The sequence below is a fragment of the Scomber scombrus genome, chromosome 23 (genome assembly GCF_963691925.1).
Source record: "Scomber scombrus chromosome 23, fScoSco1.1, whole genome shotgun sequence".
Taxonomy (NCBI): Eukaryota; Metazoa; Chordata; class Actinopteri; order Scombriformes; family Scombridae; genus Scomber; species Scomber scombrus.
In genome coordinates, this window is record NC_084992.1 from 5205103 (window position 1) to 5217194 (window position 12092).

General features: G+C 38.5%; 1 protein-coding gene across 1 annotated transcript; it reads left to right on the plus strand.

Moving 5' to 3' along the window:
- Positions 1–368: 368 nt before the first annotated feature.
- Positions 369–10952, plus strand: cited1 (Cbp/p300-interacting transactivator, with Glu/Asp-rich carboxy-terminal domain, 1). Its single transcript, XM_062445000.1, has 2 exons — positions 369–575; positions 9695–10952. Exon 2 carries the CDS (start codon positions 9707–9709, stop codon positions 10280–10282), a length of 576 nt encoding a protein of 191 aa, XP_062300984.1. The 5' UTR covers positions 369–575; positions 9695–9706; the 3' UTR covers positions 10283–10952.
- Positions 10953–12092: the final 1140 nt, after the last annotated feature.

Here is a 12092-nt window from a genome sequence, read left to right on the forward strand (position 1 = left end):
CACGGTCAATGAACTCAAAATAAAGCAGCTATGTATAAATTATATTCCTGTCATACTTCATGTATCAAAATTGACCATCTCAGGAAGTATTTTTGGCTTTACCCGCACGTTTTAGCCTAAATCAATAAAATTATCTAATAATCCGGATCCTCTGGGAAAGTCCAGTTCCTTGTTTTGTGATGGCAGCCTGCCCGGACACACATACACACACCAGCCTGGTCAGTGTGTGTGGAGGGAGAGAGAGAGAGAGAGAGAGAGAGAGAGAGAGAGAGAGAGAGAGAGAGGAGAGGGAGGGAGGCACAAAATGCTTTTTATTCAGTAACAAGCTCATTGAGGAGCTGACAAACCCTCCAGAGTCTCTGCAGACAGTCACTCAGTCAGTGTGTCGCTCTGTCAACATTTCTACGGACTGCTTCTTTAAACAAAAAAATAACCCTAACAACACTTTGCTTTGGGTTTTTTTTTTATTACCACCACCACCACCACCACTACCACTACTACTTCTTTGGACTGTTTAAATCTACTTTTTATTTGATTTTTTTTTTTTGACAGGCTGCACCGGGCTTTTCTCACAGGTTGGTTCACTTATTTTGGTCATTTCCTCAGATTCCTCAGATGTTTTGACTCTGTTACCACTTGTATTATAAGCCAGTGTGTGTGTGGTTTTTCTTGTGCTGTGAATGCATCCAGTGAAAGTTTAGTTTAGTCTTTTTTTTTTCCTTTCTTTTTTTTTTTATTACCAGGCTTCTCCTTTTGCCTCAGTCTTCCTCCTCAAGTGTTTACATAACATTTTAAACGAGGTCAAGCATTTTGTGCCTGGAGCTGAAGGGTTTCACTGCTGTTAAACCTCGTGTGAAATTGACATTTTGATGCTTTTTTTTTTTTTTACACACACCTGATTTTATCTTTATAACAGAAGTGAATGCCAGATAATGCAAAAGCTATGAAAATTGGTGTTTCATGCATAAAAGAGCATTTAATACAGAAAACACACTCTGTTTTTGTTCATTTTAAATAAGTTTGCAATGTGTATTCTTTGTGATTCCTACTTCTATTCACCTCTAAATCAATAGAAATGTGACTATAACTTTTACAAGATTATTAATTAGACTTTAGAGAAATAATTAAGAGTATTTTCCATCTTTCAAAGCAGCAACTTCTTCTAAGACACAACTGACAAAACTTTAGGAAACAAGCGTCAAATCAGTCCGCTTTTTTTTCTTTCCACCCTTAAACAGGCTTCTCATTAACTGTCTTGCCGAGGCAATTAAAACAAGTGGTGAATGTGTCATGCTGGGGCAGCATATGGTGTGCGTGTGCATGTGTGTAAGTGTGTGTGTGTGTGTGTGTGAAAGGGACAGAGACAGACTGACGTTTCAATTTGCTCGTCACGCTTTAATTGTGTAATTGAAACCTCCTTGTTATGTGTGTGTGTGTGTGTGTGTGTGTGTGTGTGTGTGTGTGTGTGTGTGTGTGTGTGTGTGTGTGTGTGTGTGTGTGTATATGTGTGTGTGTGCTGCCTGTGACAAATCACAAACACATTCCTTTAATATTAATGATTTTCCAACAGTCTCAGGTTTGTTTTTACAGTTTATTTTGCTTTTTTTATGTGTTTCTTGTTAGTTTCTAGTAAACTTTTTGCATTTTTTGCCTTTTTTTTTTCAGAAAACAATCAAACCATTAAGGTCCATTTAGTAGCTGCTCTTAATCTTTCTGTCATATCACATGATCTTCTTCAGCAGATGGAGTTTTGCTTGATTGTCATGAAACTGAAGATGTGCAATTAAAACACTTAAAGGATTTGAACATTTAACACTTTAAAGCACTTTAATGGTTAAATGTCCATGTTGGCATCAAAGCTGAAATGAGTTAGATTAATCAATTATTTGTTATTATTGATTAATCTTTTGCTCATTTCCTAGATTAATCGAGTTGTTTGGTCCATAAAATGGTGAAAAATGTTGCTCACTGTTTCCTGCAGCCCAAATTTTGAGGTTGTTTTTATCCACAAACTCAAGATTTACTGTCATAGAAGACAAAAGAAAGACATTTAAGAAGCTGGAATTAGAATAATTTGGATATATTTTTTCTTAAAGAATGACTCAAAATGATTAATCAATTATCAAAATAGTTGGCGATTCATTTAATAGTTGGCAACTAGTCAATGAATCAATTAAATGATGCTAAATGGACCTTGTGTTCCTAACAGCTGTTTCCATGGTTATGAATGAACTTCAAACCTCAGCTTTAAACTTTATAATACTTCTATGATTTTCCAATAAGAAGATATACAAGTGTATAAAACCCTTAGTGAGTTTACTTTATTAGTCGGAAATTGAATGTTTTCCTTCTGGGAGCCACAAGCAGTGAGTTTAGTTTCTGATATTTTATCCTCCGTAGCAGCGGAGGGGGTATATTAAGGTAATTATTAACCAATCTGTCAAAAAAATGGGAAACTACTGGAAAAACACTATCATGAGTTCTTCCCAGAGCCCACGGTGACGTCTTTTAAATGTCTTGTTTGGTTTGAGCAACAGCCCAAAACCCAAAACTATTCACTTCACCAGGGCTGGCCCCAAATATGTTGGTGCCTTGGGCGAGATTTTAATATGGAGCCCCCCCAGAAAGAAGTGCAATGATGGAGCCTCCAGTCCTAAAACCTCAAAAATGAACTCAATAAATTAAAGTGCAAAAATGAATCCTTGAGTCCAGATAAAGTCCTCCGAGTCCTCAAGATTCAAGGGATTGTTTAAGAAGGATATGAGGTTTTGGTGGGTGTTTGGGGCGAAAGCTGATAAAACTAAATGAAAAACCCCCATGCAAGTCAAAGAGGAAAAAGAAAGGAACAATATTAAGAATGGAGAACAAGTACACATTTCCAAAAGAAACACCAGTAGGAAAAAACCCGACACAACCGATTCATTTCGTACCATTGGCGACCGCCGATGTCACCGGCCTCCTTTACAATCACCAAAAAACTGATAAAAGCAGCACATCTTCACATTTGAGAAGCTGGAACCATCAAATATGACAAATATTTGCTCTATAAACAAAGAATAATGAATGAATTGTGAACATTATTGATGATGTTGCTCATCTGAAGCGATCTTGAACTCTTACTCTCTTATTCACAGTGCTGAAACAATCAGTTATTTAATCATTAATGTTATTTTTAACCAAAACCCACCCGACAATACATCATTCCAGCTCTTTAAACACAACTATTTGCTTCTTTTCTCTCTTTCTATCATTGTAAATTGAATATTTGGGTTTTTTTTGGCATCATCTTTGGACTCTGGTGAACTCCGTGATGAGCAGCTTTCCAGCTATTCCTACGATATATAAACACTATGACCAGGTTGTAAAGGCCTGTTATATTGTTTTTCTGTTGGAGCTACTAATCTGGCACGGGGAGCGGACTTTTTCATTGCTGATAATTAAAATAAATGTGGCCAAGACAGCAGCCCAGACTGTTAATGAAATCGTTTACAGGGGGGGGAAACAAAGCCAGGGCCGATTCCACAATCTCATAAAACTGCTGGAAGAACACAATGAGTCAGGTCAGCTGTGAACAGGAAAAAACATTGGCTGTCCTCCAGCAGTTTCACACAGCATCCTTCCTAAAGTCCCGTCACACCGCCCTCCGGCTCCCCGAGAGGAGACGAGCCAACCGTTCGGGGTGTTTTTTTGACTCCGATCCATCCTCGTTTCAGAGACCAGAACAGTATAGGCGTCAGTTTTATGCTTTTATGAGCTACAATGAGTCAGCCAATCTCATTCTCTCTCTCTCTCTCTCTCACCCCCCCCAAAACAAACAATCTGCTATGTGTTGACTTCCTCGAGGCATTTTCACATCTCCTGTGTTCTTTATAAATGTCAAGATTACTCAATTTAGAGGCTCAAATTCACAACTGGAACACTTTGTTTTTTAGGGACAAACACAACATAAAACTACACACGCTAACTTGTGTCGACAATTTGATTTAAATCCTTTTTAGATTCCCTTAAAAGAAAACAGGAAATTTGCACTCCATATATATATATATATATATATATATATACTGCGAGGTTCTCAAGTTTATTTGGTTTTGCCAACTTAAAATCACCAAAATGACACAAGCACCACTGGAAAATCATGACACATGCTCTTAAAAAAGACTTTAAAACACCACAAACCTCCATGAAAACAAACAGTGATACCTTTTGGTGCAACTTCTGCCTCAAAAACACATTCATAGATGAGTGTTTGGATGGATTTAAACTTACAATATCCACAATGAGGCATCAGAAAAACCCCTTGAGGTCTATATTGATTTACACTAAATGAAACCAGTCAACCTTTTTAGGAAACAGTTTGGATATCACTTTTAAACTTAAGGCCCTGCTGCAAAATTAGGTTGTTTGACTGTGAAATCCTCATAAAACCCTCCAAAATGAACATCTTGGCTTTGCTCTATCACCTTTTTTTTTTTTTTTTATAGCTCCGAAGATCCAAAACACACACTTCTTTTGATGCCTCACTTTGAGGAGAACATGTTTTTCTACTAAACTTTTGTTTTTCATTTATAACAAAAGAAGCTAAATGTCTCATATGTTATATGTTCTGTAAATATAAGCAAGCTGTAAGAAAAAACATTGCCTAAATCAAACATCTAAAAAATAAAAAAAATAAAAAAGGCAAAAGAAAAATGTTTGATTTAAAACAGAAACTATTTGATTAAAGAAGAAGTAAACAATTGGGGGCAATTCTGAGCAGACATGCAATACTAGCTTTTTAATAGTGCTTCAGGAACATTTTAGTTGCTACCAAATAAGGATAGAAGATGGATATCCAACCCTAATAAACAGCGGAGAGTTAGTAGTAGCTTTATTACACTTTAACGCATTTTTACCCAAACTCAACAGACTTTATCAGTGTAATATTCCTTTAAAGGGGGCATATCATGCTTTTTGCGATATTCAATTATTTATATACTGTTATAATGTCGGATGTCTACGTTAAACCTGCTATAAGCGCTACTTCCTCCTCGTGATTACGTCAGATTATTCACGCATGCCCACAAACGGCCGTCTATCCTGTTGCTAACGTCGTTGTATCGGTTGTTCCCGATATCCTCTTCCCTATTGCGCATCGAATTTTGGCTTTTATACGTTTGTATTTCGAGTAAAGAACAAGAAAATGAAGTGAAATCCAACTCCGCAGCTGGCCAATCAGAACAGAGCAGACTCTTAAAGAGACAGGAGCTAAAACGGCCAATTAAGAGACAGAGGCTGAACTGAAGGGCTGCATAAAGGACCATTACAAGATAAATTAGAAGGTTTTTAACCATAAATCATGCAAATATATTCCAGTAGAGACTGTGAATATACAAAAAGTCCTGGAGATGTGCATGTTACGGCCTGTTTCGGTTTAAATGTGTCACTTTTAATGGGTAGAAAAGTGTTTTTAACCCAACATGAGTTTAATTTGGGCAGAAATGTTTCCTAATGCACCTTTAAAATGTTTATATGTAGTATTTCTGATTCATAAAGTGTTTGTTAAGCGCCTTTTCTATGCCTGGGAGAAGAATGCATGCATTTAGGAGTGTGTGTGTGTGTGTGTGTGTGTGTGTGTGTGTGTGTGTGTGTGTGTGTTTTTTAACATTTTGTTTGTGTCTCTTGGACTCAATGTGCTGGAAAGCTGTTGAGCAGATACACCATGTGCAGCCTGGCCCTGACAGTAATCAGTCGATGAATAATGAACACACACACACACAGACCTGCCATTGACAGCTGTTTGGTATCTTTGTGTGTGTCTGTGTGTGTGTGTGTGTGTGTGTGTGTGTTTGTGTGTGTGTGTGTTAACTCTATCAGTCGAGTGCAGCTGCATGCCTGCCTGTAGCAATTATGTTCTCGCTAAATAAGAGCCAGCGCTGGGAGGAGGGGCTGTGTGTGTGAGAGAGAGAGAGAGAGGGAAGGGGTAGAGGATCGGTACATATTATTAAGCGATTAACTTACTCAAAGGATGGCCGCATGATGTGTGTGACTGTGTGTGTGTGTGTGTGTGTGTTTCTGCACACATGCTGTTTGAACTGTGTGTAATATAAACCAGCTCAGGGACTTTAACATGAGCCTCTAGGAGTCTTTTTGCAAGAGGGTTTCACTCACAGACACACACACACACACACGAAACTTGGCCTTTTTACCTCTGCGCACATATCTCAATGGCGTTTTCTCACTGTCACGCTAACACACACACACACACACACACTAAGACACACACTAAGACATATGCTCTGTTCTCAGGGCCCGTATGTATTTATCCTGCCATTTGACCCAATCACTGTTTGAGATCCTCAAAGAGTCTGTTGTATTGTGGAGTCTATTCTCTCTCTCACTCTCTCTCTCTCTCACACACACACACACACACACACATATATAGACCTATAAACATTCACTAACCCCATTGATACCCACAGGCCTTGTCCCTGCGGCCTTTTCATGGTTAATTTGCTGCTCAATAGGTCAAGAGGAAAAGCAGACATCAAGCGAATACACACTCTCTCACACACACACACTCTCTCAACACAACGAGTCATGCGGCCGTTCAGGCACCAGCGTCGGCTTGTCGTACGTTTCCCAGACAGATCTGACTGCAGTGATTTACTGGGTCATAAGAACATGAGTAAAGCCGCCCCTTAAAGTCAACAACGCCTTTGTTGTTGTGGTCTGAAGCAGCCTCGTGTTCGTCAGGAAATGCTATTAAATGACCACTTGAGTTATTTATCATCCGTTTTTTTCAGTGTACAAATGTTCTGTACAGGCCACTAGTCATTAAAGAGACATGGTTGTTTAAATGTGCATATGAAGCATTTTCCTCGACAGTAAATGTAACAAAGCTAATGTAATAGGTTACAGATTACTAGTTACTCTATTTACAATGTAATAAGTAATGTAACTATTTCAATTACTTCATCAAAGTAATGTAACTTATTACATTTGATGACTTTTTGATTCTTATTTTCTAACCAATGTTTTCAGCTGTTAGGGTAAATGTTCCCATTAAGCACCAAAATCTAAGTCCAGCTGTTTTTCATGGATACTGACATGATTTATAAGGGAGATCATTTCTTATAAAGCAACATTTATCTCTCATTTGAAAATGTATTCATTAGTTCATGTAGATTTTGGAATATAAAATAAAGATATTTGATGAATAAAGTGGGTTTAATTGGTACTGTGTTCTCCAAATAAGCCCACATCATGATTTATTTACTAAATATAAAAGAAAATATTGATTTCAAAGGATTAAAAACAGCAATATATGTATTCAGTTACATGTTAAATATTTTAAAAAAGAGGAAAAAACCCTCCTGAGTAAAATTTTAAAGGTCTGACTTCAGATGTAACCTCCTTTGTAATCATCAACATTTTATCAACATGTTATACATGAATTTCTGTCTCAAATGAAAGAAAAATGAGCTAAATATTAAATATATATTAGCTATAAAATATGTTCCCATACTAATTCTTGGCAAGAAAGTGAATAAGCATCTTTCCCAAAATGTTGAACTGTTCCTTAAATGTAATTATTAACATGCATTAGTATGATGTTTTTGTGCCTTTATTCTACCTGACAATAAGACAAATCTGGACAATTTGTTGTAACCAGGCAACCAAATGCAGGAGGAAAGTCCCTGCTGTCAAACAACAGAAATATTAAGCAAATATTATGCTTCAGTAACTCTCTGCTATCATAAAGTGAAACCTGGTTACTCCTCGGATATCCTGCACCACCTTTGTTGCCATAACAACGCGTTGCATTTTCACAAGTAGCGGCAGAGTAGAAACATGCACAATAACAAGTTAATTGATGGATTGGTTCACACCTGCATGTGATGTATTGAGCTGGAGCTGCTCTTTATTATAGACTAAAGAAAACCAGCAGCTCTAAAACTCAACAGCTGCACCAAAAGAGGGGGAGGGAAAAAAAACAACTCCAGCTTGAAATGTCACATAGAGGTGTTAATAAAGTCATACACACTGTGAGCAGCTTCTGTTTTGCATGTGAGCTGCCAAAAAAAAACGCTTAAAGGTTGGATAGATATTACAGATTAAAAGAAAGGCAGAGAGATTCAACTCTTTATGCTAAAGCCAGATAACCCAACACTGTTTTCTATTGTTTAATAACTTGAGAAGCAGATGATTTTGTTCCCACAACCAATAAAAAAACAGTTTTATTCTCAAGTAGCTTTTTAGTTTGTCCGAAAGTGTCAAAATCAACCAAATCCAGAAATATACAGGTTTAACCGAGCAGCCAAAAACACAATTTAAAGGCATTAACGTTCCTCTAATATACAGTATACACATCTCAATCACTGATACTGTGTTCATATCTTATGGGATTGATCGGAAAGACAGGATTACCCTGTTAAATGAGAGATTTACCCTAAATTAGTCATGTTTTGGCAGGTGTGAACTGACAGTCTAAACCATTTCATCTATTTGTGTTTAATATCAGCTTTAATTACCTTGAACTGTCAACAACGGTGTTTTTTTTTATAGTCATTCTGGCACCATTTTAATCAACAGGAAGTGGAAAGTGCCATGTGGTAGATATCGCAGCCGCTGCTCGTAATTACAGTTAGAACGTCATGACATGAACGAGGCATCAGCATAGGATCCGTATCAATTACCCAAATATATCAAGACAGGCAAAGGGAGAGAATACACAGAGGTATGAGGGCTGCAACTAACTATTACTCTCAATCAATCGATTCGTCATTTTGTCGATAAAATGTCGGAAAATTGTGAAAATGCCTGTTTATAGTTTTCCTGAGTCAATGTTTATGTCTTTAAATGTCTTATTTTGTCTGATCAAGAGTCTAAAACACAAAGATATTCAATTTACGATCATATATGACAAAGAAAAGTATTGAATCATCACATATTAGAAGCTAAAAGCAGCAAATTATTGGCATATTTGCATTAAAAAAATACTAAAACTATTAATCAATTATCAAAAAAGTTGCCTTTTAAATTTCTGACAATGGACTAGATAGATGGATAGATAGATAGATAGATAGATAGATAGATAGATAGATAGATAGATAGATAGATAGATAGATAGATAGATAGATAGATAGATAGATAGAAGGATCTAGACTTAAGACATAGTCACATGTAACATCACATAGAAACACATCTCTAACTATCCAATGGAAAAAACTAAAAACTTATTACTAAAAATACCCAAAAGTTGTACTAATAAAACAAATATCTATGTAAATATTTATAATAAATGATAATGAAACAGTCAGTGTGCAAAAACTACCAGTAAAAGTGACCTGCAGTAAAATAATCTATTACACAACTAATCATTGCAGCTGAGAAGAGTCCACTCTACTACTACTACTGATCTTGAAGTTATATAAACTTATAAAATAACTAAAAATAACTTGAAAATAACTTTGTGTTTTCTGTTGTTGAATAATGTTCTTGCAGCTGTTGGTTTACGTTGAATAGTTTCATTCTTTGGATGTGTCTCTCTTACAATAACGTCCTATCTTTATTGACATCTAGCCGCTATGATATCACCGACCTTTGAAGCAGGAATCTGTTCTGCTTATCTCTTCCTCCTTATGTCCCAGTTAGATGACAGTGCGTAACGTCTACCCTTTCTCCCTGCTTTTTCCTCCTCCTCCTCCTCCTGTAGGCTTTCCTGGTGATGACCTCACTGCTGTTCCCTGGCAACGCCCACGCTGCGATGAAGGACCTCTCTTCTTCTGCCTCTCCTCTCACCACCCTGCTCCACTACCCTTCATCCAAAACTTCCGTCGTGCCCTTCTCTCCGTCCACCGGTGCTGCCACCTCGCCCGGGTCGCCACTGACGTCGGCGCCGCTCTCCAAACCTCAACCTTTCTGCCTCCAGACGGGACCGCACCTCATCGCCAGCATGCAGCTCCAGAAGCTCAACTCGCACTACCAGAACCTCGCCGGCGCTTCTGCTGGACACCCGACGCCTGGCGGAGCTCAGAGGGGCTTCGGTACCTCGCAGCTGGGCGCCGGAAACCAAATCTTGGGGCCTTCGGGAGGTCTCGGAGGAGGTGGGATGGGTGTCGGCATCAGCATGGGGAACCAGGGCTCCGGCACCAATGGGATTATCGACTTTGACCCCGTAGACGAAGAGGTTCTCATGTCTCTGGTGGTGGAGCTGGGTTTGGACCGAGCCAACGAGCTGCCTGAACTCTGGCTGGGTCAGAACGAGTTTGACTTCATGTCAGATGTGCCGGCCGGTTGCTGACCTACGAGAAGAAGAAAATACCCAAATTCGTTGGAATCGATTGACGAAGAGAGAGAAAACTTTATCTCTTGTCTTGATTTTGTCTTTCCCTCCCTTTCTTGGTTGATAAAACGAGGAAACAGAAGAGACACTGAGTTATCGAGAGGCAGAGTTATTAGAGGTGTACTTTTGTTTCTCGTTGGCTTTCATACTTTCTGCGGGCAAAGAGACTCATCAAAGAAAAAGCTTGCTTTTGATTTTTTCTCTTTTTATAATGGAGTAGTACTCTTGCGGAAAGAGAGAGAGCGTGAAATCTTTTTGTTTTTTCCTTTAATTCAATCTGTGCTTTTGTTTTGCCTCCTTCTGCATTTGATTTTTACTTTTACTTTTCATTTAAAGAGGAAAAACAGAAGCGAAGAGTCATTGCTGTGGGACGGTCTCGTCTTTTTCTTCCATCACTCCATCATGCTGGCTAAATGAAAACAAGTTGATTAACGCACGAAGGGGGGTCGACAGAGATGACAAAAGACACACCTGTTGGGACTTCCCCTGTCCTCCGTGCCGTCCTCTGTGAGCGCTTTAAGGAAAATGAAAATGGGATACATGTCTTTATGGGAGATTTGCGAATGACAAACACCACGTTTCCTGTTTTCTTAATGGACACTATTAGACTCCGGTCTCATGGGAAAGAGACTCCTGTATCATGGCTTCACAAAGAAACTGATTGTCTGAGAACTGGTTATCTCAATGTACTTCTCTTACTTTCTTTTTTTTGTGTGTTTGAATTTAGTTCAACCAGTTGTATTCATAGAACATGTTATTTAAGACAGTGGCTGATATCCATCAGGACTCTCGAACAAGGAGCGCTTCTATAATCGGTTCTACTTTTGAACATAATGAATTAGATCAAGGGGACGTGGTATCTTTTTGGGGGCCCTTTTAGACCTGAATGGAGTAAATTGTGTCTCTCTGTGGAGCGATCGGAGCATCTACAGTCAGCTACCAGCATGTTTGAGAAAGACTGACCCGAGGTGGTGAGGTCAAACTGGAGTCTGTGATCCTGGATCCACACAGACTGAACCATCTCTAGCTAGAATAACAAAGTTTTGTAAACACTTTGTGGACATAAACTGGATGGGAAGAGCAGATAAACTCACATACCATCTGCCTTTTTCTTTTGTTTTTCCTGTTCTGCCACCTTGATGTTTGTATCAAAACACGGTTTCTTTCTTTCAGCCCGGACAGACCTTATTATTATCACCACACTAACATATTAGCTGATAAGGACGCTTTGTCTGTTTTGTCATTGTAAGGTTTTGTAGGATACTGTTTGCACACCTTGCAGGCAACCTTTGACCTAAAAACACACACACACAAACACTGTGGTCAGTTTTCAGTGTGTCAAGAAGCCGGTTTAATCCAGCAGTTCAAATCAGACCAAAGCGGTCGGACGTTAAAACCCTACAAACGTGATCAACTCAAAGAGGTTTTTACTAACATGTTAGCATCTTTAATTACCAGTTTCAGTTCAATCTGCTTTACTAACTCTGAAAGACAGATGTTTAAGTTACCATACTGGACGTCCTCATGCTATTGGGCTCATTAATTTGTGCCAACTTCACCCAGCACACCATTATCCAAAGAGATTATGGATTTATTTTGACAGTTTCCCACTTTCTAGCTAGCCAATAATCACTACCTGCTATGATTTTGGCTACTGGAAAAGCTAGCTTCGGCTACATATTGGTAGCCAGCTGAAACCCCTTAACAGAAAAGCACAAGTAAGATTCATTCTACTTATATTTTGTGTCACATTTGTAAAGAAATAAAT